This window comes from Peromyscus maniculatus, chromosome 20 (assembly GCF_049852395.1).
Source record: "Peromyscus maniculatus bairdii isolate BWxNUB_F1_BW_parent chromosome 20, HU_Pman_BW_mat_3.1, whole genome shotgun sequence".
Taxonomy (NCBI): domain Eukaryota; kingdom Metazoa; phylum Chordata; class Mammalia; order Rodentia; family Cricetidae; genus Peromyscus; species Peromyscus maniculatus.
The window spans coordinates 23,225,259-23,252,854 of record NC_134871.1 but is presented as its reverse complement, the minus strand read 5'-3'; the positions used below and the strand labels follow the sequence as shown (position 1 = coordinate 23,252,854).

The window sequence follows — 27,596 nt, the reverse complement described above, 5'->3', positions numbered from 1 at the left end:
GAAAAAAAATTGTTATTTTCATATCCTGAGGTAATATTAGTGTTTTGCCTTTTTATTGTTCTGTTTTGTACATTTTTAATTCTTTGATTATATCACTAAATATTGGTCCAAAATGCTTTACCAATGTAGGATATTGCCCTTATGATGATCACTTGGTCAATATTTTGCCTATTTAATAGGTGGAAAACCTTGTTTTCATTTTTTGTAATTATTTTAATTACTCTTGGATTGAACTTCAGGTATTGATTGGCATTTTATATATCCACTTAAGTGGCCTTTGCTTAAAATGTTTCTAAGCACTTCTGAATCCGGGAACTCTTAACGAGCCTGCTGTTTGCAGTGAGTTGCTAAAGATCCTAGTAGAACAGCCACACGGAGCAGAAGGTATCTCCTCATCACTTCCAGTGTTAAGTTCCATTTCTACTAGACTAGATAGAGAGGAGGTCACTCTTGGTTGTGAGGCATTTCTTCATTTGCTTAAGTTTTCTGGAAAAGGTAAATCATAAGTATTATCTGCCACTGCCGTCTGTTGAAGAGGATACTAGAGGCATGCATGAGAAAACTATAAATATTTTTTGATACATAAATGTGATAACAACTACACCTGAATGTAATAGTTAATTTTTAATCAGTAATTTGCTTCTATAAGTTCTTTCTTATAGTGAGATTTCTAAATACTGTGTATTGTAGAGTTTATAAAATACATCATGTACATTACATATTTAGTCCAATAATAACTATAGAAGATGAATGAGAGTACTGTTTTGATGTGAAGAAATGAGTATGTACTAAAGATATAAAATGAACATCCTGGGGGCATTATAGCTAACAAGGGTTCAGCCAGTGCTTATATCCAGCTCTTTGCAGACAGACTCTGTGATTTCTGTTCTCCTCGTGTTGGTTAATTTGCACTATAACAAAACGTGAAGCCAATGGCTTTAACAGTCTTTGCAACACTTGAGACAAAGTTACAAAGTCCATCAAATCACAGTGTTTTTATTCATAAACATAGTAATTCTTCTCTTTATGAACTTTATTGCATGATGTGATACCATGTGGTAACTTGAAAACTAAGAGGCATAGATAAACCTTTCACTGATTTCTCTATTCCATCTATGGAGGTTACTAAAAACTAACAATTTAATAAAGTCTGCATATCTTTTTATTTAACATGTTTATTATACACTGACTGTATTGGGCACTGTGCTAAATGACTAAAACAGAATGCAAGACACAATTCAATGGATGAATGAATCTTTCAAATTCTGTCGGGTAACGACATGGATTTTACTTTCTCACACACTGTAAAGAGGCAGTGAGGTCATGAGGAGAAGGTACAGTGCAGGACAGAATCTAAACCTGAAGACTTGCTTTGCCATTTGATGCACTAAGAACTAGAAGGACAAGGGAAAAGTAGTAATGGCGAGGGAGGGTAAGAAGTGCCATGAGGGATGTTGAGGAAATAGGAGGAAACAGGACAGTAGGGTCAGTAGTATGTGAGTTATGTGGAGAGAGTATAAAATAAATCTCTGAGCAAGCCAGTTGATGAAATTTTGGTTAATTCAAGGATTCATCTTAAAAATTCATTTCAGTGATATCTCTGTGCTTAGGCCACTTTTGAAATCCTTACTGTGATCTGCCCCCAGATCCAGTTTTCAGACGCAGAAGAAACATTTTTTAAACAATAAAACATGCTTTATTCTATATTTATATAAGTTATCAGGCTGTTTCAAAAGAGCTTTATTTATAAAAATTAAATCTATCCACAAGAACAGTTATTTAGGTATTAAATCACATATTGTAAGCCATGAAATTAAGCCAAAAGCAGTAAGAATCTTAAAAATATATGCTTCCATTTTATAAAAATTGACCATTTTAAGATCAAAATTATCACGTTATGATCAGAGTCCTAAAAACACACAGCATGTAGGGTTTCTTTTGATTGAGGTAGATGGAAGAAACATATTTAAACTTACTATGCATTAAAATGTAGAGTTGCTTTCTCTTAATTGAATCTCCCTGATTAGGTCACTGGGTAATAGTTTTCCTGTTCATCACTAGAGAATGGCTTATTTATAGTAGGTTTTGTATATGTGCCAAAGACTGTGTGCACATATATAGAAAATAGAGAGCAGGGACACATGAAATGGACAACATGAAGACTCATTCCAAATATTCTTTTAAAAACTGTGCAATCATTAAAGTCCTGTTTTCCATTCTCTATCAAATGGTAGCAGAACTAACATATAAATTATTTTCTGGGCAATAAAAATAGTTAAAAGGTCTTGAAAACTGAAAATGTTCTTTATGAATGGACATGTGTGTGTTTGACAAATAGATTGATGGTCACCTATAAAATAAGAAGTAATGACATCAAAATAAGGGCGTTCTTAGTTTAGGTTAAAGCTTGAACTGAACATCTTAGATAAATGACCCTATATATGGAACCACCTAAGATTTCATCTGAGACAGTTATTGGCAGTGGATGCATGCTGATTTGAGAGTGTTCTAAGACCATCGTTGGAACCTTCAGGAAATAGGCTCTTATACTGAAATAAATCGAGAATAATTGATAAAATATCTCTGATCATGGTTACATTTTTTAATTTATGGGAAAGATTTTATATAATGTGTCATTTGGTTGGATTTTAATTAAGATGGTAAAATATTTTTCTATAATTACATAACCCACTGTATAGTCACTGTATGGAGTCTTTAAAAAGAGACCAGAAGGAACACTATTCACTTTTCTTTAAAAATAATTTAGGGTGGGTTAAAAAAGAAATTAGTATGACCGAGTGCACGTTTTCTGAGTGTACTGTGCTGCAGAGTTCCAGCCTGAAAGCTGTAGGTGGTAGAAGCCTGTTGTCTGTCATAGTCTCATTACTTCGTGATATTGAAAGGAGAACAGAGCACTTATTTTTAGTGTTTCAGTCCTGTGCAGTAGCTGGAAGAGACACATTCTCTGGCTGAAGTCATTCGTTTTTCAGAAAAGAGAAAGAGGCTGGAAAAAATGCACAATTTCTCTTCTTTCCCAGTAGCAACATTGAGAAGATACCTTGTCCCATTTTTATTACTTACGAGATTTTATTGCCGGCAGCCAGATGTGCAGAAACTCCTGACGACAGCATATATTCGTTGCGTGTTTTTAATAGGCTTAGAGAAATATGAGTAGAGTACATGAAAGCAGCCCAGCCTCACACTTGAGCTGGGAATGCCCAAAAGCTCACTGCTGTTTAGAATTCTTGCTACAGTCAGGAGACCGCCGAAAGCTGCACGAGCCGAGTCTCCTCCGACTGAAGTAGAAGAATAATGACTGTACAATTAACCATCAACCTCTGCTCATTTAAGCACAGTTTCCACAGAGCTCAGGAGAAATATGGAACTTGATTGGCATGTTTTTATTTGATGGTTTCTGCGAATAGATGACTTTTAAAGACAGGTGGTAAGGAAAAATAAGAGGAGGATAAAAGGAAAGAAAATGCAATTTGAGACATTGCGCCAGGTCTGCAATTCTGTTTTATCTCATTTCCATGGGGTTTTTTCATCCCCACCAAATATTATACAGAATGAGCTTTTTGGACAAACGCTGAACAATGCAAGGTAAGTAAGGCTAAAGTATATTTTTTTCTAATATTATTTTCAGAGAAGTAATCTTGTATGTCTATGACATTGTTTGCCTTGAGGTATTAGTAATATGGGTGCTGTTTTTTTTTTTTTAAGTAAAATACGGCATTTACATAGCATTCTTAATTTGATTTTAAGAAGGAAAGTCTCTTATTTTTAGGGCATATTGAGAATATTAAATGTAAGTAGATTGACCTCTGAAACATAATACAGATCAGGCTGTTTCACTATCTCTTTCCTAATAAATAAAATGATTAATTTAAAATGCCTAATAGATGTTTTTCCTGCAATCATGGTAGTGATTGCATTGCACATATAAGCATGGCACTGTATAATCATGTGTGATTTGTTGGAAAATATGAATAAGCAATCATGCGTGCTCTTGTAAAACATGCAGAAGATGATTTCTGGGCTGAGACATTTCTCTATGCAGGGCAGATCAATACTCTTAAATAGGCTGGGTTGCGAGACTGCAGGCAATGTCGTGTGTTAGGTTTGCTTCCTTGGGAGGATTCTTTATTTTAAATTTCTACTGCTCTCTCAACTGATCTTTTTTTTTGTGGTGAAGGTTGTTCAGTTATGAACATATGTTCTAGATGGTTTTTCTGGCTCACACTAACCGAGGTATTCCACTGAGGAGAGCTTTAAAAATGCAGTTTTATCACTAGGCTCTTCCCTCATTGAAGTTGTTCAGCTTTTGAGACTCTCTCCTGTTTTATTCCAATATTAATAAAAAAATACCCCATTTAGGCAAAATATATACAGGGAAGGACTGAGACAGATGTCTGATAACACAGAAATGCCCTGAAATTTTCTAGAAATTGATGGAGGGGCTGACAGTGCTTAGAGTACTGAAGGGTTTTATTGATCTACTTCTTTCAGGACCTCTGAATACTGTGAGGCAGCCCATTTTAGAGATTGAAAAACCCCTCATTATACATTATGTATCTTAATATAGAAAGTGAAAAGGATGCCCTGAAAATGTATTGTCACTTAAAAATTTTCTTGGTGGCAAATATATTTGACCTTTTCTTTGTGTATAGAGGTTTTTTTTTTTTTTTCATTGTTTCCTTTAAGACTCATCTAAGAAGTGATGGTGTATGCAATGCTGGGCTGTTCTACAGTAGGCTCTTTATTTTAAGACATTGTTTTCTTATTCTGCAACATATCACCTTACTTTCTTTAACTTATTGTAAAATTATATATATTGTATCATTTTAAAATAAAAGTAATATGTGGTTTTCTAAGCTACCAGAGTTTTAGAACGAAGGCTCTTTTGTAGTCTTCTCTGCATGGTTTTGATATGGAGAGTCCCGTGTGCCTCGGTCCGCGCTCCCTGGAGAAGCTGTGTTGTGGCAGCCTGGTGGGCACAGGTCCTCGCTTAGCGTTGGCAATGTGCCCATTGCTCTGCCCTTGCCTTGGCCTTATTTTGCGTTGTTGCTGACATGTTTATAATTTCAGTGCTCATATTAAATTCTGGCATTTTATTTTGGCACAATTAAAGAATAAGTTGTGAAATTTCTAGTGCTTTCATCAATCAATATTGTTTAGTTTTCTCAGAAATACTAGTAAATGATGAATTTATTCCATTTTAGAAAAAAAAATCATGCTTTTATAAGTTCTTAATGTCTTATTCTTTAAGAAAAACATGCCATTATTACAAATTGCTCTTTAGAAATAATCAGCTACTTCATTTATGTTTATGATCAAGCAAAAGCATTTGTGCACATAGTTATTTTGGAAGTATGGAGAGTGTGAAATAAGTACATGAATTCCCAATGTGTATTACCACGTTTAACAGTTTCGGTTATATTTTGTGTTTAGATTAGATAAATGGATTGCTTCAGTTTTCTTACTCTGCTTCAGTTCTCCTAAGAGAAATGCCCGTGCCTCAGCAAAATGTTACAGTTAATGTTGAAGCAAACCCAACCCCACTATGTTATTCCAGTTTCTGTCTTCCTCAACTTCATGGAAGAGGAGCTGAACTGTCATCTGAGGGTGCACTCAGAGTGGGGCCTTCCTGCTGGTCTGCACGCCAGTGCCTCTGAGTCCCTCAGTTACATAAGCCACTTCAGTTGGGGTTGGTATGGGAGTAGTACAGTTTTCTTCTTAGATTAGTTGGATGGAAGATTCAGAATTTGTGCTGAGATATTATAATATTTGAAGTGACAGGAAAATAACATTGTAAATTAGGCCAAATAATTTTATTCTGAATTGCGTTTTAGGAGAAATTATTAAAATTTGATGCATCCATTGTGGGAAAATCCATTATGAAAAGGGGACCCTGCCGGGCAGTTTTGAAATTAAAGACTTTTCTTAGGTACCATTCCTGTTTTCAAGCGTGTAACTGAACATTTATCAGCTTTTTGGTGGCAATGAAGTTGTTTTCTATGACATATTAGCAATAAAAGGTTAAAAGCTGAACATCTTTTTAATGTGCTCTAAAAACATTTCTAAGTTCAACTTGTCAAAGAAGGAAAGATTTTATGTGTGCCAGTAATACTGTGCAAATCATAAATCACTGAACTGGAGATTAATATGGATTGCCAAATCATTTTATTAGCTATAACTAGTAGATATTTATTAGATTATTTAGAGTAGTTTTTGTTTGGAAACCATATAGTTTAACTATCATGCTTCAGGCTGAATGTTCTTAGTTGGTTCTCTCTTCTTTATGGGCCTTCAGTACCATTTTAGAACATCAGGGAGGCAGGAGATACGATCTGTTCTTCAGCAGCTAAGATGAGACAGCTAATGACCCAGCAATGAAAACGGAAAGTGCCTGGATTCTTGTAAACCACTGCTGATGGCTTTTAAGGAAATTCTTGTCATCTAGTCTTCTCATTGTGAGCTCGTTTTCCCACAAATTAAACCGTGAATTACTTGAATCAGCAGTATACAAGTCCTCAAGTGCTGATTTCATCATGAAATCTAATTTTTAAGTTTTGCGACCCTGGCTTTGGAATTAAGGTTAAATATGTTTAGACTCCAGAAACTGTCTATGACAGAGGGCACTGCATTGAGTTAACAGTTGCTATGGGCAACACTCAAACGAACATAATAACAATGACTTGTTTTGTAATAAAATTAGGTAAAAGTATACTTTATTCTCTAAATTTTTCTCTTTGTTGGTTTTTAGCATTGTCATACAGTGGAGAAATATGTATTTTCCTTTAGATGCAATTCTTGTTTTGGTCATTAAATGTGTGACGGTCAGTTTGCTGTTCCATCTGACCAGATAGGGGCACAATAAGACTGGAATTTATTCAGAAAAGATGCTATAAATACTTTTCTCTCCACTGTGCATATATGCAATGGGATATGTAGAATTTTTAAACTAAGATAAAAACCAGTAGAGTAAGGACTATTGTTTTTGTTGGCGTTTCTAATGGAAAGTCTAGGAACTGCGTGGGCTAATTTAGCTGGAGTAGATCCATCTTAGACCTATTGTCCTTGATTGCTGTTAGTGCTACTTTTGTCTCACAAAAGTGTTTGGTGGTAAATGATAGACCACTATGTAATAAAATGAATTATAAATCTTTAACTTACCTAATGGAAATACATCATTTCTATTGTAACATTACAACAATTCTAAACATCAATGTTTTGCATGATTTTATAAAATAAATGTTTATTTAGAATGGTAGTACTTATGGTCAAAGTATTTAATCCTTTACAGACCATTTACTATTGCTTTGGTTTATTATGAAACCACTAATTTGTGTTCATAAATTTTGGCACGGGCACTGTTTTTCATGCCTGGGCATTAATGATTGCTCTGACATTGAGGGAGCAGCATGCTTTCTTTTCAGAGCTTGAGGATGCACTCTGCACACTGTGTGCATTGTTGTGCTTGGCACAATCATAGCACAATCATTTTTCATTTTAGGAATGCATTTCCTGGACCATCTATATTCAGGGGCATAAAGAATTGAATTCATCATGAAATGTAATTGTTAATTTTTGTGATCCTGTCTTGAGAAGCAAAAGGAAATATGTTTGGATTCTAGAAACTATCTTAACATGCACTGCATTGAGTTATCAGTGGACACAATTTATATATATAAACTTTATTAAGTATATTTGTAATCATTATTATAGCCATGGAAGGTTATTTTTACAATTGTTTGTGTTTGATTTCTGAGAGAAATGACTTGAGTCAGATATGTGTATCATTGACATTTTTACAGAAATATTTATTATGATCTTTGATTGTATATCATGATTAACATGGATGCTTAATAATTATATTGGATATATTTAAGTGATTTCTTCAATGACCTAACTTACAAAGCAACTGCTTTTGATGATAACTGATAGGTTAATATGAATTTCAATTTTCTTACCAATTTATAATAATCTTAGTGAAGTTAAGCCCGTTATTAGTAACTTTACAGATGCTGATGCTGTTCGTGGCATGGTAAAATGCACTTATTTAATGTGTGCTGTGGTCCTCTGAGCTGTCTCTATAGCTATTTGTGAATTAGTCACAAAAATTTATGCCCTCAAGAAAGTCAGTCCTTGGAGGCATGTGCAATTTGAATTTTGATTCTGAAATTTGAGATATTCGATGTGGTTCTAAAACATGGCTGAACACTTCTTATGGGGAACTTTAACCGTTGCAGTTTGAGCACTCTATTTTTGTGCAGTACTTTAAGGCCGTACTTCGACAGAGAGGATGCTTTCTTTGGAGTTTAACTCAGAACTATATCTGGTTTAGAATGTGAGGCACAAGAATCATGTTGAGTTATAAGAAACACAGTTTGAAACTTTTTTGGTCCACCACTGTCATATTACTCTTGAACAAACTAAAGTCCAATTGCTTAAATAAAACTTAAGATTTGGATGAACTTATATCCGTGTCAACTTTTTCATCTTTTACTGTGTGACTTTTGAAATACTGATTTGCTCCTGACTTTCTGTGGCACTTGTAGCTGTATGGTTGGGTGTTTTGCTTTGTGTCCCTGCTTATTCTCTGTGCTCACAGGTGCATGTGTACCTGCTAGGAAAACCAACACATATGCTGTTATAATTGCAGTTAAAATTGTGTGTGTTACATACGTATATTACCCTTTGCTGATGCATAACATTCCATTTTATGAACACACCACGATCTTACACAAATCTTTAGTCTGGACAGATAAGTTTATGAATTTCTAAAATTGGAATTTGTAGATTACAGGGCATTTTATATAGTTAATCTTATAATGGTAGACCATTTTATAAAACGTTTGTACTCTATAAGCTTCCACTGACATGTCTGAATTTCTGTGGTAAAAATACTTTGACAAAATTCACTGAACTGAAGGGTTTTACTTGATTATTGTTCTAATGGTTATACAGTCCATCATGTTGGAAAGGAGTGGAGACAAGATCAGAGGCTGCCAGATCACATTGTGTCTGCCTTTGGGAAGCTGAGAGAGAGAACAAGACACCAGGCCAGTCTACAAAGTCTGAGGCTCACTCTGGGTCCATCACATAAAGACTTCACAAACAGCCCTGCCTGCCAGGACCAAGTGTCCAGCGTTCCCATTTGAACACAGCACTTCTGACACACTTGCTATCCCATTGGCTGTGATTATTACTATTTTTACTTCAAGACAACAGTAGTTCTTGATATTACTTATTCTATGTTTGGTCATTTTAATGTCATTTCCTTTTGAGCACTTTTTTTTTTTTAATTTTCCTGATAGCTAACTACGTACACGAACAACTTTTTACATGTTTATTGGCCGTTTGTATATGCTTCTCTGTGGGGCATCTGCCCTCTTCTTCTTACAGTTTTTATTTTCTATGGGCTATTTAAAAATATTGTCAACTCCTAAGTCAAAAACCATATTCTATTTACCTTTTATTAGACTGAATTTTAGATTTTTAGATCAGATCAACCACAGATTAAATTTTGTTTCTATAATGTTAGCAATGGGGAGAGATTCATGTTTTTCCAGATAATAGTCAATTATCCTCCTGTGAGTTGCTGAAAGGACTTAAGGATATGTCTCCTATTGGACTGTTTGGACTAAAGCTAACGTAGACAATTGAATCATTGTATAAAAGTGGCTCTACTTCCCAACTCCCCTTTCTGTTGTATTGGTGTATTTGTGCATTTTGTGTAGCACTCTAATTTTATAGTAAACTGAGTCAGTTAGTGTGTCTTACACTTGTATTCTTTTCATGTTAAGTTGGTGTCTTTATACATGCTTATCTATTCTTAACTCACAGTCCCTCCATTACCCTGTCTTACACTGCTCTTTGGACCTCTTCCTCCACACAGTCCATCTGCTTTTATGATGTATATATCTATATATTATATAAATCTAGATTCCTTATATGAGAGGAAACAGGTAATATTTTTTCTCTCAGTTTGGGTTATTTTGCTTAAAATGGTGACCCTCAGTTCTATGGATTTCCATGCAAATACTATTATTTCATTCTTTCTGATGAAATAAGATACCATTGTATAGATATATCATGTTTTCATTTAATTATTTAATCTTTAAAGTGTGTGTGCACGTGCGTGTGTGTGTGTGTGCACCGACAGGCCCATCTGTGTGTGAATGTGGATGCGCAGGTGAGGGGCATGTGTGTCAGGGGTCACAGGAAAACCTTGGGTGTTGGTCCTTCCACCTTGTTTGAGGCAGTGGCTTCATTGTTTGTTGCAATGCATTCCAGTCCAGCTGTCCTTTGAGCTTCCAGGAATTCTCCTGTCTCTGCTTTCCATTTTCCAGTAGGAGCTCTGGGATTACAGATAGCTGCTTTTGTGTATGTTAAGGGGATTAGAAATCAGATGCTCAGATTTGAGTGGCAAGTGTTTTATCTACTAAACTGTCTTGCCAGCCCATAGGCAGATTCCACATCCTGGCTATTGTGAATTGTGTGTAGTGAACTTAGATGTGCAAGTGTCTCTATGGTACCCTGACTTCTGTTCTTTCAAGTATATTCCTAGAAGTGGTGGTGTTGAGTAATTATACTTTGAGGCGATTGTATGTGTGTCTGTTGTGTGAGTGTGCTCATGTGGATGCAAGAAGTTGATGTTGAGTTTCTTCTTAAGTTGAACTTGGACATTCTGATTTGGGTACACTGGCTGGCCTGCTGGTATACTCCTGGTCTTGCTCCCCAGAGCAGCAAGCATTTTTACCTGACTAGCCAACCCTCCACCACTGAACTTTTTCAGTAACTTTCGTTCCAGGTGGAGAGAAGGATCTAGTTTCATTATTTTGTATGCAGATGTCCATGTCCACAGCATCATTTGTTCAAGTGCTTATATTTATGTTAATACGCAGTTTTGGCAACTTTATTGAAAATCAAGTTGCTCTAGCTATGTGGGTTTATTTCTGTGTCTTTATTCTGTTGATGCGCGCGCGCGCGCGCACACACACACACACACACACACACGCAGGCATGCAGGCACGCACGCGCACACACACTCACACATGCATGCACGCTGGTTCCGTGCTGTTTTTCTTACTAAGCCTGTAATACAGTTTGAGATCAGGTATCGTGACATCTCCAGTGTTATTCTTACTGTGACATAGTCCTGTGATGTTGTATACGTTGTCACTACAAAATTCACTCCCCAGTTGTTACAGATGTTTTTTAGATTTGTTGTGTTTTGTACACAAAGTCATCTCCTACAAATAGAGACCATTTTTAGTTCTTATTCCATATGTATGCCATTTTTCCTGTCTTACAACCAATACTGTATTATAAAAATCAAAGTGTTGTAAGTTTGCAGTGATGGTGTTGTCCTTACATTTGACTTTAAATATTTTTGAGGATTTGCTTAAAATATCAATACCATGAATTGCCTTCTCTCAGGTAATATGAGTGTCTGCCTTTGTCAAGTCAGAACAACTGAATACTAACTCTTCAGCTTCGGTGTGTTGCTGACCGGGTGTGTGGGTTCTTTGAAGAATCGTTTGTGATTGCATTGCAGTATTGGCCTCTAAGAGTTAAAACATTTCTGACATGATGTAAATGGATAGTCTGAGTATTTTTTTAATTGCTTTATTTAAACACGTGAACTTTTCATTTCTAGTTATTCTTTTGTGTGTCAGGTTTTTATTTTAACTTAAAGTTGCATCTTGAGCCTTTGTGAATTGGCTTGTTGGATTTAAACTGGGCAATTGAAATGTGATTTTTTTGTGCAATAAAAATCCAAACAAAAGTTGTGAAAGTCTACTAGTTTACTTTGTTTTTATTTTTGAGACTGGGTTACCCTGTATGTGGCCCTGGCCTTCCTGGTACTTGCCCTGTAGATTAGCCAGGCCTCAAACTCACAGAAATCCACCTGCTTGTGCCTCCTGAGTACTGGGATTAAAGGTGTGTGCCACCACTGCCCAGTTTAGTAAAACTTTTTGAAATCATGAATAAGTTGGGATTTATGAAATGCTTTTTCTATGGCTGTTGGAACTGTATATTAGTTCCCTGTACTCTGTTAACAATGTGAATTATGTTTTACTTTTAATTAAACCAACATTGCATTTCTGGGTAAATCCCACTTGGTAATGGTATGTTATTCATTATATTATTAATATATATATATATTGCTGCTTGACCTTTTCTATGGTTTTGATAAGTATTGCCTACATCTGTGTTCATAAAAGATCCTTTATAGTTTTTTTATTTTTATTGGCACATAACATCTTTTGCAAGTTTCCATTAAGGTTATTTACATAAGCACATCTTATTTTTAAAAATAACTTTAACACTGTTTGCCTTTTTTAAAAAACAATTACTTTATTTTTTGTGTATGAGTGTTTTACCTGCATGTATGTATTTGTGCCAAATACATGCCTGTTGCCTCTGGAGGCCAGAAGAGGGTGTTGGATCTTTTGGAACTAGAGTTCTGGATAGTTGTGATCCACCATGTGCAAGTCAGGTCCTCTGTTAGAAGAGCAGGTGCCCGTGACTGCCGAGCTCTGTGCAGGCCAGCAAGCTCTCTTTTACAAAGAACATTTCTTCAGATTTCAGTGCAGTTAGTGATGTCCTTCAATCCAGGTCTGTTTTCTTTAGATATTTGCTTCACTTTTGTTTGTTTTTCTGCTGTTTTAAAAGTTGGGTGACTGTGTTTGGGAAATCTATTTCATCTACTTGCTTACTACAGTTATAGTACCATTAGATTTAGTTGGTTGTGCTTTCGTAAACTACTTAATGTTTGTTTCATGTCATTGAATGTTTCATGAACTTTCCAACCATATCAATCCATTTGCTCTCTCCTTTGGCCTTCTATACGTCTGTTTTCATTTCCACGTATTATATACTTTTATGACAGTGTTACAACTTTTCTTTTTCCCTTTTTGGTTTTTTGAGACAGGGTTTTACTGTGTTGTTTTGGTGCCTGTCCTGGATGTCACTCTGTAGACCAAGCTTGCCTCGACAGAGATCTGACGGGCTCTACCTCCCAAGTGCTGGGATTAAAGGCGTGCACCACTGCCGCCTTGCACAGATTTTCCTTTTAGAAGACTTTTACTAATCTTTTGTAACTATTCATATACTATTCATTTCAATAGTTTCTCTTTCTGTAGACTCCTCAACATGGAGAATTTCTTAATATTTCTTGAAAAGTAGATTACTTCTCTACTATTATTACGTGGAAAACCTTTAATGTTCTTCCTTGTGATTATTTTCACTGTGTGTAGTGTTGTGTGGACAGCTATGCTGATTTCAAGTTGAAGTTCTGTTGCTTTCGTGGTCTTCCCAGTTTCTGGTGGATAAGTAAGTCATTCACCATCACTGCTGTGCTCTCTTCAGGCTCTCGTGACTGCTACCACAGCTTGCTCTTCATCTTCTGTTTGTCACAGCATCACTTTGACACACTTGGACACGGTGTGTGTTGTGTTTCAGATTTTGCATTTGTGAGTATCTGTCTCACTCTGATTTGATAATTCTTGGCTGCTGTGCAAACCTTTTATCTCTCTATAAAGACTTTTTATTCCTCTGATTGGCTAATTAAATGTATCTGTTTGTAGATTATCTTACAGTTCCTGTAATTTTTCGATGGAATGCATCCTCTCCTTTCAGATAGAAAAATGATGATTTTTCATACAGTATATTCTGATGGTGGTTTCCCTCCCCAACTCCTCAAAGTCCTTCTCCTACTCCTCACCCACCCACTCCCCTCCTCACCCACCCACCCACTCCCCTCCTCACCCACCCACCCACTCCCCTCCTCACCCACCCACCCACTCCCCTCCTCACCCACCCACCCACTCCCCTCCTCACCCACCCAACTCTACATCTTCTTTCTCTCTCTGTAGAAAACAAATTTAAGATCGACCTATTTATCTGTTCTTTCATGATCAACAGGATAAAAAGCTTAGTGAATTTTTAATTACATGTTTTTTATTTTTTAAAATTGCCATTTCCTTTTTTATCCTTTTTTTTGTAATTTCTTATCTTTTTACTATTTTCTTTCTCATTATGAGTCTTTAATCTTTATTTCCTTGGACATTGTTGATATAGGTAGTGGCGTGAAACATCCTTCTTTGCTAATTTTAATATCCAGGTTGTATCTCCTTCAGTTTTAAGTGGTGACTTTTTCATGTATTAATTAAGTTTTGAATTGTATTTTTCATATATGGAGTTGTCTTTGGACATGAAAATGTTTTATCTGTTTTCTGGAGTATAGTTTGATGCAGGATCTTGAGCTTTACCACGAACTGTGTTTTCCTTGAGGTGATGGTAGCTGAAATGTTACTATTTTAATTTTATCCGATTTGTATATAAATGTTTGATTAGAGTGAAAAGAAAAAGAACAGGAATATTTATTAGAATAAGGAATACTTATTCCTTACATTCTCATGAGATGTACTTCCAGTTCAGTGGTTTTCTTCTCTTCTTTTGAATCAAGGTCTCAGATATGACAGGCTTTTCTTAAATTCTCTATGAGGCCGAATGTGGGATCAAACCCAGGCCTTTGTGTATGCTAGGCAAGCACTCTATCAGCTAAGCTACATCCCCAACCCACAAAAAAATATTTTGTACAGGAAGTTTTAAAGAAAATTTCATGATGTTTATAATTAGAATGAGTAGGCTAAAGATGAAATTCTAGTTTTTAGAACAATGTCTAAGCTTAAAATATGACTATCCGTGATTGTGAACAGTCTTTAAAAAATTTTAAATCCCCACACCTTATTTTTTACAATCTATTTCTGAACATTACTCTTTTTTGTGTGTTCTTCTATGGTACACCTCAATTTCAAAATGAAATGTGGCAATCATAAGAATAGGACTTGCTGCATTTTCTAGAAAAACTGAACAGCTTGTTCTAAGAACTATTTACACAAAATGCAAATCTGGAGATGAAAATACATTTGAAGCTTAAAGCAGTGTGTGCTTTAAAGAATATTATCCAGTTCCTATGAAGTGCATGCAGGGAAGGAAATGCTTGTGTGTATTCTTTACTATTGGTATTGTAACAAATGCATGCAGGAACAGCTTCAACTAAATGAAGTACCAAGTTGGATTATATAATGCAAATATTATAATTCCTCACCTGCTTATGTGTAAGTCATAATTTTTTTCTACTTTGTCATTGATTCATTTTCTGTTTTATAATAACAAATGACTATAAGTTGAATGAGCTAAGCATTTCTTTATTGTCTTGCTGTTTTATAATCAGAATCCCAGTTGTACTCAGATGGATCTTAGGGCTGAACCCCAAGGATAGAATGGCCATCTGACAGCTTCTGGGAAGAGTTTATTTCACCTGCCTTCGGATAGTTGGCAGCATTTAGTTATTCCCAGTTGTCACACAAAGTCCCCATTTCTTTGGGAATTGCTGGGGGCAGGGTTGTTTCTTAGTGTTAGAGGTCTCATAGTTTTTGAATTAGGTTTCCCTCATCCTTCAAAGCCATTCATGATTGGCATGTCCAATCCTAATGCTTGGACTATTTCTTATTTTTTTTCTACTGCTAGCAAGAAAGTATTTGTGCTGTTCAAGGAATCCTGTGATTGAGTTGAGGTATCGCAAGTTATGTTTCATTTGTTGAACTCTGAGTTAATGGATTAATAACCTTAAAACCCATGTTAAGAAAATTTCTTTCAATCAAATGACACAATGCAGTTGCAAATTCAGTGCCATAATGAAGTCATATGGTTTTACATTGAAATTTAGAATTTGAGATAAAACATTTTCAGAATTTTCTTACCAGACAGCATAAGAAGAAATATTTAAATTGAAATCATACACATTGGTAACAGTTCATAAATTAATACAATTCGGATGCTTAGACTAGTAGATTACAATATTATCTTTAATCCTAATTCTGTATGTTTATTTTCAACAAAATGGTTTGATATCTCCCTCCACCCCGTGTGTGTGTGTGTGTGTGTGTGTGTGTGTGTGTGTGTGTGTGTGTGTGTGTGACCCAAGGAGTTTCATTAGGGTTAGTTACAGGGGCATAGGTGAGGTTTTGTAGTTTTTTTGAGTCCTTATGTATTCTGGGTAATAATCCTTTGTGACAAATATTTTTTTACTGCCATTTTTATTATGCTTACCTTAACTTATCAATTTAGAATTAGCAGGCTATAATCTTACATAGTAATTTTCAGTAGAAATGAGTAAGTTCACTTGAAAGCTATCTAATTATTAATATTTGATTTGATTGGGATCTTGTAGGAAATTTTTTGTGCTTTTATTAAACTAATTAAAATTACTCCTTTACCTGTTATGTGCTATTTAAACTATTATAGTAACTTACTACTTAGAAGAGATTCAAGTACAATTTTATGAAAATTTGTCTATTTTAATTTTATATATATATTACTTATTATATAATATGTTTGATGGTACACAAGTGTAGAATGTTAAACTAGTATGTGCAAGTACAGGTCACCATAAAGTATAATGTAGAATTCCAGTGTTTGCCTGATGCCCAGGACTATACCAGTATAACAAGAGGAAGCCAAATAAAACTGTGCCCAGCTTTTAAAGTGTTACCTCCTGTCTATTATCATTACCGTTTCCATATTTATCTCAAGAAAGTCAGAGGTTGTGTTAGCAAGTTGGTTGTTTATTCGGCGCCTGCATGAGGGCAGTTGTTAGTCTTCTGTACCCAGGTGGCTTTCTTTTTATCTCTTCACCACTGCCACCATCGCTCGTGTTCCGTTTGGTTACTTCTCAAAAGTTAGGTTTTCTTTAACCCTTTTATTTGTGTATGTTTTATGTGTGTGTGTTCATGTCTGTTGTGGTACGTATGTACTTGAATATGTGTGCGTATGCCATGGAGGCCAGAGATTGACACTGGGGTTCTTTCTGATCATTGTCTATTTTATGTTTTGAGACTGTGTCTCTTACAACCTGGAGCTCACCAATTTGGCTAAACTCGCTGGCTTGGAAGTCCCAGGATCTGTGTGTCTCTGCCCACAGTGCTGCGGTTCTGGTGCCCCGCCCAGTGCACATGGCTTTTCCTGGGGTGTTGGGGACCTAAACTCGGTCCTGGTTGCCCCGCAGTCACTTTAGCTGCCAAGCCTGCTCTCTAGCTCCTGCCCTTTGATTTGATTTTTTCATCCAATATATTCTGAGCGTGGTATTTCCTCCCCCAGCTCTGCCCAGATCCTTTTCTATCACTGCTCTAGAGGACATGGGACCTGAGAGAGAATGGAGTGGGTAAATGAGGCAGACTAAAGTCTCATGCAATAGCCAGCTTTATTTAGAGCCCCAGACAGTTTATACTCTGAGGATTAAGAATGGTCACATGAGTAAAGTTCTCATGAGTTCAAACTGTATGCAATCTTAAGGACAAGCCGCACATGACAAAAACCTTGTTCTGTAGAGGCGTATAAAGGATACTTTAAACATTTCATTGAATAACAACAGCAAGAATGGGTAATCTAAGGAAACTCACTCCTAACCCCTCCACCTGGGAGGAGCATGAAAACATTCCAAGAACAGTTCCATGTTCTGAAGAAACTGAGGTCACAAGACTCTTGTCTGTTTTTTTTTTTTTTTTTTTTTTTTTTTTGGGGGGGGGGGTGTTCTCACAAGCATTTCATCCCTGGAGTGTGTTCTGACATTTGTTACCTCCCTACCCACCCAATTCCGTACCCTTTCTTTCTCCCTTTAGAAAACAATCAGGCAAACAAACAAACAAACAAACTGTAATTAAAAACAAAAAAACACAACACACACACACAGACACACACACACACACACACACACACACACACACACACACAGTCGGAAACCATAATCTATAAGCAAAAGACTAAAGAGACAGACATGCCCCAACCAAGCAGTGTGAGTCAACAAGTGTACAGAAATACCAATGAGTTCATGTTGTGTTGGCCTCCACTGCTGGCCGTGGAGCCGACCCTTAAATGTGGTTAGTGTACCCAGTGAGGCTCCGTTGGAGAAAGCTGATTTTCCTTTGTAGTCAATAGTGATTGCAGATAGCTTGTTGGTTAGGGCTGGGAGCTTGGGTCCACTTTCCTCTCAACACAGGAGCCCTGTCTGGCTTGAACCGTGCAGGCCCTGTGTGTGCTGCCCAGTCTCTGGTTTCCTAATGTAGAACCGCCCTGTTGTGCCTGGACGATCCTGTTTCTCTGGAGTCATCCATCTCCTCTCACTCTTAGAAGTTTTCTGTCTCTTCTTCAGACAGCTCCCTGAACCCTGAGGAGATGGGTTTGCTTTTTAATTTAGACTGCCATTAATCTCCTGAAATTCTTCCAGTTCCTGAATGTATATATCTCTCCTCCCACTAAATCCTTTTATAAACTCCCTGCAGTTCAAGTGCTTATCTGCTGATGGCAGCATGCTGGTCATCTTCAGTACTGTTCTGCTTTCTATTCTCATGACTAGGGATTCATTTTCCTCCCCTTTACATTTATTGTATGTAGTTTCTTGTGGAGATTCTACTTTGGTGTTTCATTTAGAGGAGGCTCCTCTGTCAGGTAGCTACATAACGGACAACCACCTTGTCAAACTCTACTTTAGGCTTTTCTTGATAGTATTCTCTCTTTTATTTTTCTGTTTTTCTTTTGTCCATTGTCACTTTTGTGATGAATATTTTTTTCTTTGTTCTTAGTGCATGGTCCTTGTGGAAACTCAACTGAATGCCCAGAGGTTTTCACAAATACCTTTCTAAGCTTCCTAATGGGACAATTTCGCAGTAGTACACAATTTGAGGAAAATATTCCCAGCTTTCAGCCCTTCCCAGTGCTTCATCTTTATTGCTCTGGGATGTGGTAGTTCATTCAACTGCTGAATAATATATTTTATACAGTTACAGCACATTTTGTGCACTCTTTTTACAGATTTTTTTTTTTTTTTGCAGTTTTGCTTTTGTGAAAGTGTACAAATATTTTTTAATCTGTTCCCACGAGTATGTTGGATACGTCCCTCTCCCATGTTACCTGTAGGTGGTGATTCTAAAGTGTTCTCCGCCTGGGTTTTTAGGTCATGGCAGTTCAGTGTACATGCTTCTGCACTATGAGAAAACATTGGATGACCTAACCAGAGCTGCTAGGAGGGATACTTGTCAGTTTGACTGGAACACATGGTGAGAGGAGAAATGAGCTTTCAATGACTGTACTCATACCAGAATTTTCTTTCTTTTCTGTTAGCACATACTAATTAATTTTTAGTTAAAGTAGGCTTTAAAGATGGTATTTTAATACATGTATGTAATGTATTTTTACCATATTCCCCCCCATTAACTTCTCATTTTCCTCATATTTCTGCTGACCACACTAACTCTTCCCAGCTATTCTCCTCTCTATGTTTATTCTTTGAGGGTTGCCCTGTGCATTTTTTTAGGATTTCTTAGAGGACCCTGAATGGGGATTATTTATAAGAACATGAACTCCTTACCAGTGTTTACACTAAACTAAAGAAAATGTTTCACTTCTTCTAGTGACTATAAACTGCCTATAGACACTCAGCGAGGGGGTGAAGTCTCAGGATACCACCCCAGTGAATCCCCCTGCCCACACTGCCACCACCCAGAAGGATGATGTCAGAAGTCCAGTCTTGTTCAGATCTTGTGCCTGTAAACACAACTTCTGTGAAATTAATAATGCGGCAGTGTTCTCCTTCACACCATGCTTCTTCCATCTCTTACACTTCCCCCTTCTATCAATGCGGTAGGTGTTCCTGAGCCTTGATACTGGAGCGCTAGTCCCTTTGGATTGATGTTCCGTTTATGGGAGAGTTTCAACAGTCTCTTCTTTTCAACACCCGTGGGTCTCCCACTGTAAAAAGGAGCTTTTTCTCTGATCAAAGTTTACGTCAGCATTAATATTTGGGCATAAACATTTATTTAGCTGGCAATTTTATGTGCATATTATATCCTTTAGTAAAACAATAGCAATAGCTTTCCTACTGTGGTGCCTTCCCAGACAGGGACTTTTGACCAAGCTAACGGTGTTCCTTCCTGTGGAGCGGGTCTGAAGTCAAATTAGAAAACTGTTGGCTACCCTTACCACTGGCTTGCTGCTATTGCACCCGTGATTAGTTTTTTGCATAGCTAGATCAGTAATGCGGCACACAGGGTTCACAGCTGAATAAGACTTTTAGGGCATTTCTCTCCCAGCAGTCTGCGTAGCACCTTCTGGCAGAATGTGAGGCTATTGTCCATCTTGGTTCCAGCTTGATTTCTCTGTGCCCTGTTACCAAAGCACATGGTGTCTCAGCAATAGGGTCTTAGGACAGCCAAGTGACATGGACTCAGAGGCCTCCATCACTAACTGCTTGCAGGAGGTAGCCCACCTGGCATAGGGGTTTTCACTTAATAACTCATGGCTTCTGGAAGCATCTTTCTCTACCAGTATAGAGTATTTTCACTCAGACTTTGTTTTCCTTTTTCTTTTTAGCACCCTTCCCTGTGAACCTTCCTCGTGTCAGGAGAGTGATAGTGTTTGCTGCATGACTTGCACACTGGTAGCATGTTCAGGGTTACGTCTCCTCATTGCTGAATGTTGCCCGAGGACATTATTGATGTCTCTGGTAATAAGAAATTAAAATTTCTGAACCTCCTTAGAGCTGCTGCGTGGCGATTATTTTGTTTATTTATTTCCAATTAACTAGTTACTACAGCTTCTCCCTCTCAGCCACCTCTAGCAGGAAATTAATTCATTTTTACTTTTATCTCACTAAATAATAAATTTTAAGTCTGTAAACTTCATTTCCATATTTATTGTTGATTTCTTTCTTAATAACTATTGTATATGAAGTTGCTTTATTAATTGTCTCTTCTTTGAATCTTTATTCTTAAACAGTGTAAAATTTAGATTTGATGACTTTTTCTCTTGTTGTAAATATTCATTATCAGCAATGAGATTCAAGTAAGTAAGATTTCCAGTCTTCCCAGCCTGATGGTGCTCTTTCTTATCTGCCTGTAGCTACAGAAATGCAGGGGGGTCTTGTTAGCCAATCAGCTAGACATCTTTATCTCTCCACTCTTACAGATGGTTTTGATGTTTGAGGAGTCTCTTAGCATCTGTTTAAAATTTTCAAACTGCTTCCATCAAATTTGTTTGAATCGTATTTGTGCTTACACTTGATTACACATCTGTAGACCTTTGAGGATTGGCATTAAGAAATAGCTTTATGTCTTATCTCGTACTAACATTAATTATAGGGCAACTATAATTGAAGTGAAAAATAAATAGAAATAGCCAAATAGATGTGATCAAGGTGTTTAAAGGAGTAAAATAATAGGTTTTCTGTACCCCGATAATAGGTTTCTCCACCACACAGTAAGTCAGATCAAGACGAATTGGAAAAGTAAAAGAACAGGTTTATTTGAGCAAAGCAACTCCTAGGTGAGTTCTCCAGCTCCAGAGATCAAGGCAGGAGAAGTCACATGCCCAAACTAAAGCAGGGAGCTTATATAGCCTGTAGGCAGGGGTGATGACATGTCTGCCTCAAGCTGAGTTTGTGCCCAAGTATGGTCAAAGGCTGGAATGCTTGGGCAGGGATTGGGGTGTTGGCAACTTCAGGGCAGGAAGCTACCATGGCTGCTAAGAATGGGGAACCGGGCTTTTTTGGTGCCTTCCTTTGTTTGGAGAGTCTCTGAGTGGTCGTGGTTTAGAGAGAGAAAGAGACAGGAATGAGGCGTTCTGCACCATGCAGGGATGAGCTGGAGCATAACCAAACAGAGCATACCTTCACTTTATATGAGTTGGTAAAATCTTGCACATAAAACAAAATTCTGCTTTTTAATTATTTACATTACACTTCTCAGTGATTTGGTATTAGAGTAATACTCTCTGACCTCCTCTATATCATTTGATAAAATGTATAGGAAACTAATAAGTTAAAAGCAAATGCTCTGGATTTTGTGACTTTAAAAGTAACTAATAAATACTATAATAATGAATTTTATAAAGCCTAAAAGTATAAGAAAATGAAATATACTTAGAATATGGCCTAAAAAGAAACTAATTAAATAATAATAAATAATAATTTATAACTAACCAGTATTTATTTAGTCTCAAGATTTTATTCAAAAAGATTATCTGATATCTAATGACTAGGTTAGAATATATTAGCTTTCTAAAACTAAAATGCAAAATTATTTTCCTAAGAGTCTAATTTAAATACATTTTCACCATAAATACATAAAATTACTTTCCATCATTGACACTGATTACCTTCATTTTGTGCTAATTTTAATTTATTGATTTTGTTTGTTTGTTTGGTTTTTCTAGACAGGATTTCTCTGTGTAGTTTTGGTGCCTGTCCTGGATCTTGCTCTATAGACCAGGCTGACCTGGAACTCACAGCCTGGCTCTGCCTCCCGAGTGCTGGAATTAAAGGTGTGTGCCACCACCGCCTGGCTAATTTATTGATTTTTAAAATAATTTCTAAGTGTGTTTTAAAGAATGTACTCATCTGTGTTAGTTTACTGTAGCTGCCATAGAAAGGTCCAACCAATGGGGGGGGGGGGGCGCTCAGCAGCAGAACCTCTGGAGGTTTTAGTCCAAGACTAAGGTCTCAGCAAGTGTGGCTCTTTCCTGTTCTTCAGCTGAGAGAGATGCCCACCCCCTCTTGCTGTGTCTAAATGGTCTTTAGTCTGTGTGGATGGATATGTGCTTGGTGTGGGTGTATAAATCTCTTCTAGTAAGCATACTAGTCACTGGGCCCAGGGTCTATCCCATGGTAAGTTTCAACCACTTACGTTTTTCAGACTTCTGTCTCCAAATACAGATGTGTTTTTAGATATTGGGAGTTAAGGCTTTAACGTATACATTTTGAGCGGACAAATTCAGATATTGTATCATGTAATTGCCAATTAAGGATAATCAATACATTTTCCTCGTTTCCTTGGAATTTAGTGCTTCTATTTGAATCTGCTTTTATTGTACCTTCATAGAATTTCATTGTTTTTTAACTTTGAAAATTTAATTTATTTTTCATTGCAACAATGAATGTCGTCAGTAGTTTTAAAAGGAAGCAGTGATATTTTCTAGGAATGTGTCTATTGGATACTTTTCTGTGATGGTTGTATGTAGTTAGGCATAAAATTTTGAATCACAGTGATTTTCCTCAAAGTTCTGCAAGGACCTAAATAAGTAAGTATTTCTTCATCTGAGGGTAAACTATGACTAAATAGTGAAAATTATTTTGTCTGTATTATTTTTTATAATGATGAGCAAACTTGCTTTATTGTTTATTTTATAGCAATGAGTTCTTTCATATAATATTATTGTATGCTATAACCATTTGACTTGTTTTATAATTTGATAAAATAATATGAAAATTTATGTGTTGTAATTTTGGCATGTTTTGAATTTTAATTCTCTTTAAGACACCCTATTTATATGCATTTGGTTACTTTTGAAAGGACCAGTATCTGCACAAGACATCCCAAGACCAAGTTCTTAGCAAAAAGGAGATTTATTTGCCCCACAGGGACAAAGGGCAGGGAATAAAAGACAGGAGCTAGAGAGTGAGAGAGAGGAGAAAAAGAACGAAGGAGAAGAGGAAGGATATTTGCTCCGTAGGGACAAAGGATTGCTTCTGCATAGAGAGGAGACAACATGGCCCATAGTCAAATTACAGTTTATAAAGGTAAAAGGGGAAACGCCATGTTAGGATGAGGGCCAATTAATTTTGGTTGCACAGATAAATTAGGGTAACCAAAAGGCCGATTTTGATTACTGGACTTGAATACTTTGATTGCTGGAGCTTGGTAGTCAGCCTCATGGGGAGGAAGTGCCCAAATAAGGGAATCGACCTTGGCTAGCTTTAGGAATGTAATCCAATGGTTTTTAGCAAGGAAGAGGGAATAGAAGAAGGGCAAGGCCTGCCAGAGCCATGCTTGCAATGCTCAGGCCTGCCAGAGCCCCTTCAACTTTAATTGCTTTTCTAAAGTTATGCCTACAAGCCTGGTGCATATTTCATATGCCTAGCATCCTCTAGTCCATGGTATTTTGGGGAAAAAACAAAAAAGAAAATGTTCTGGTCAATTTAGTTCTTTTCCTACCTTCATATTTTATTGAGGGATTAAGAGATTTATTTCAGCTGTCTTCAGGTTGAACTGTCTCAGATTTGGTTTATCACTTTTGGGACTTCATTTATTATCTAATTAAATATACATCTACTCTAAAGGAGAGTGTGGTTACACTGTGGTCCTTTAATGTCTTTGAATGTTTGTGTCAATTAGATCTCGTGTTCTATAGATGGAAGTTTTCCTATGTTACACCTGGTCCTGTGGCCGTTTGGTCCCAAGTAAACACACAGAGGCTTATATTAATTACAAACTGAATGGCCTATGGCTCAAGCTTCTTGCTAGCTGGCTCTTATAACTTAACTCATTTCTATTAACTCATTATCTATGTCTTACCACGTGGCTTCCTGGTTTAACAGTACTTTCACATCTTGCTTCTCTTGGTGGCGGCTCACAACATCTCTCCCACTCATCTTTCTTCCTCTCTCTTCCATTCAAATGGACCGCCTAATCTTATTCTGCTTTGCCATTGGCCAAACAGCTTTATTTATCAGCCAATCAGAGCAATACATATTCACAGCTTACAGAAATACATCCCACAGCAGTATTCAGCCCTCATAATGTCTGTATATGTCCCTTTCTTTAGTGTACAATTAACTGGTCATAATGGTTTTAAGATATTCAGATAGAGAGGGAAAATCACAATTGTATAACCTTGTTCTTCTGGTGTCAATTTTTCTTTCTGGCTATTTGCTTAACTTTCTTACTTTGTTCAGATTTTTACAACTGGGCATGGGGTTGTCACTTTTATGTGAAGTGACTGGTTTCAGTCTTCTGCTTATCTATCTGTCTATCATCTATCTATCTGCTTATCTATCTGTCACCTATTGTCTACCTATTGTCCATTTAGCCTTGTGTTTTCTATTTATCTGTCATCTCTTGCCCCAGAAATATCATATTTTCATGGTGATTATTTTCATAAACCTAGGGTTAGAATTCCTTGTTAGTACTCCAGTTTTGCTGTCTTTCTTCCTGACTTCTGATCGTATTAGTTATGTCTCTGTAGCCTCAGCTATTCTGAAGTTTTATCATATTATCATACCCACCAGTCCTAGAGGGTCCCAATTTTGTAATAACATCTTCTATCCTTAGCCTGGGTACACAGTTTTCAGTCTCCCATCAGTTATGCTAAATGTCTCCTCACTAGGGTATTTGTACCATCTTGGTTAATGAAATGTCCCCTAAACAGTTTTAGGCAACATAGACACACCACTGCATTTTCCAGTCTTAAATGATAGAATCATTCCAACATAAACACTTTGCATCTTTGGACCCTCCTCTCTACAAACTTCCAGAGCAGTGATGGCCTCTCTACTTCATTCAGTGCAGACCATCACTGCTTGTTCAAGCTTCCATGAGTTACTCCTAATGTCCCTTGCCAGAATGCTACAGTATACCTCACAGCCAGTAAATTATTACGTAGCTTTTACCCCACTCATTTAGGATCCAGGCTGACAGCAGTTCTGTAGTATCTGCTGGTAGATAAGATCAGATCTACTGATTATCAGGAGTCAAGGAGGAGGCATATAGGTAGACAATATGGTCTTATAAGCCATCTACCTCATTTGAAGTTTTTGTATAGTTTTAATTAAGTGGGGTCCTCTATGCACCCTAGCCTCATGACACCGGATGGCTCGTGGTTGATCTCTGCCCGCCCAGGCAACAGTATCTGTGCCACCACCTATGGCAGGATTGGTGGTGTCCAAGGGCTTTGCTGCTGCCAGGGCCATACAGACCTGAGTGACATGTGCTGCCAACCAAGGCCAGGGTGTCTTCTGGCCAAGCTGCAGCCAGGGCCATGTGTGGGTCCCTGACTTAGCCACAGCCAGGGTCTGCATTAATGTTTGAGGCTCCAGTTACCATTGAGAGCTCATGGATGCCCAGGATCTCCATTGCTACCTGAGGCCAAATTGGTCTTCGAGGGACATGCAGCTGAGGAGTTCATTTAGATCTAAATCACCTGCATTGCCACCTGGGCCATGGCAACATCCTGGCCCAGGCTGCTAACAAGGACCATGTCTAGGTCTGTGGTCCAACCACAGTAGGCGGTCTATGTTGATATCCATGTCCCGTGTTGCCACCAAGAGCCACATGAATGAGCCAGGTCTGGGCCACCACCTAGGCCCATGCTGATGTCCGAGGGCTGTATTGCTCTTGGAGCCATACAGATCTGAGCAGCTTGTGTACCACCTGGGACCATGGTATCGAACAGGCCTGGGCTTCTGGGAAGGGCCATATCTGGGTCCATGGCCCTGCTTCCAACTGCAGTCCCAAGTAAACACACAGAGGCTTATATTAATTACAGACTGTATGGCCTATGGCTCAGGCTCATTATTAACTAGCTCTTATAACGTAATTCAACTCATTTTTATTAATCTATGTTTTGCCACATGGCTTCATGGCATTACCTGTTCTCTCACGTCTTGATTCTCCTGGCAGTGGCTTGAAGCGTCTGCCTGACTCCCCCCTTCTTCATCTCTGTCTTCAGGTTGAATGTACCGCCTAACCTTATTCTGCTTCCTCGCCATTGGCCAAACAGCTTTATTTATCAACTAATGAGAGCAATATATATTCACAGCATACAGAAAGACATCCCACAGCAAATCCCCTAGAGGCTTGTGTACTGGTGAGTCTAGATTTTGTCAAGTTGACAATTCTAGCAACTACAGGACATGATGGGAGGGTAGGGAAGGGGGAAGAGCTCAGGAAGGATTTGGTCTCAAGTAAAGACAAATCTGACAGAGCCTGACTAAGTGTGTATGGGAGGATGAAGACATACGTTTGTAAGGTTGAGTCTTAAGTATAGTACAAGACAGTTTTCTCCTTTGAATCAAGAGTTTTAAAATACAATATTGCCATATATTAGGGTCATTAGCTCTATATTGTACCTGGGGTTGGTATGGGTGTCGTACTTTGAAGTGAAGGTTTTTATTATTTTCATTCCTGCTCGTGGGGAGAAAGTGCTTATGACAGCAGCCAGGGCTTACAGAGCTAGGGGAGGATTTTATAATCAAATCGTCTGGAAAGCACACCAGCAGTGTCTTTGATAAGAAGAACAAAAGTTATGTTCTTCTTGGAATAAAAATAGTGAATTTTGGTGAAACAAGACTGATAATACTTAAAAATGATCTATCTTTGTGTGTGCGTGGTCTGTGTGTGAATGAGTGCCACACGAGAGTGACTTTGTGGGGTGCCTCTCCTCTCTTCACTTTCGTGGTTCTGGGGAGTGAGTTCAGGCCTCCAGGTCTACGTGGCAAGCTCCTTACTTCTTGTGCCCTCTCACTGACTTAAGGCTGACAAATCCGAATACACTGTAAATATTAACTCTTTAGTCTAGAGAGGTAGGAATAGGTATGTTTCATTGATTAATTTGTGGTGAAAAACTTAATGTATTTGCAGTGAACTTTATTAAAGAAGATTGATTTAGGAAAACTTATGGGTTTACACTGGAAAGAACAATTTTTTAATATTTGGAAATTTAGTGATATCCTACCTAATAAAAGTATTAAAATT

At 37.4% G+C, this 27,596-nt stretch overlaps 1 protein-coding gene across 49 annotated transcripts in view; it reads left to right on the top strand.

Annotated features, from left to right (window-relative positions):
• Rims2 (regulating synaptic membrane exocytosis 2) overlaps positions 1-27,596 on the top strand; it is a 491,805-nt gene that overhangs the window by 195,373 nt on the left and 268,836 nt on the right. For 8 of the 49 annotated variants that reach the window (XM_076555854.1, XM_076555851.1, XM_042265294.2 and 5 more), the window contains exon 1: positions 3,200-3,603. The exons of 39 other annotated variants lie outside the window; for them this stretch is intronic. In XM_076555854.1, coding sequence (XP_076411969.1) covers positions 3,482-3,603 — 122 coding nt within the window. In that variant the 5' untranslated portion in view covers positions 3,200-3,481. Of the gene's footprint in view, positions 1-3,199; positions 3,604-27,596 lie in introns of those variants that run through there. 2 more of the 49 variants (XM_006988703.3, XM_042265290.2) reach the window with 1 other exon arrangement.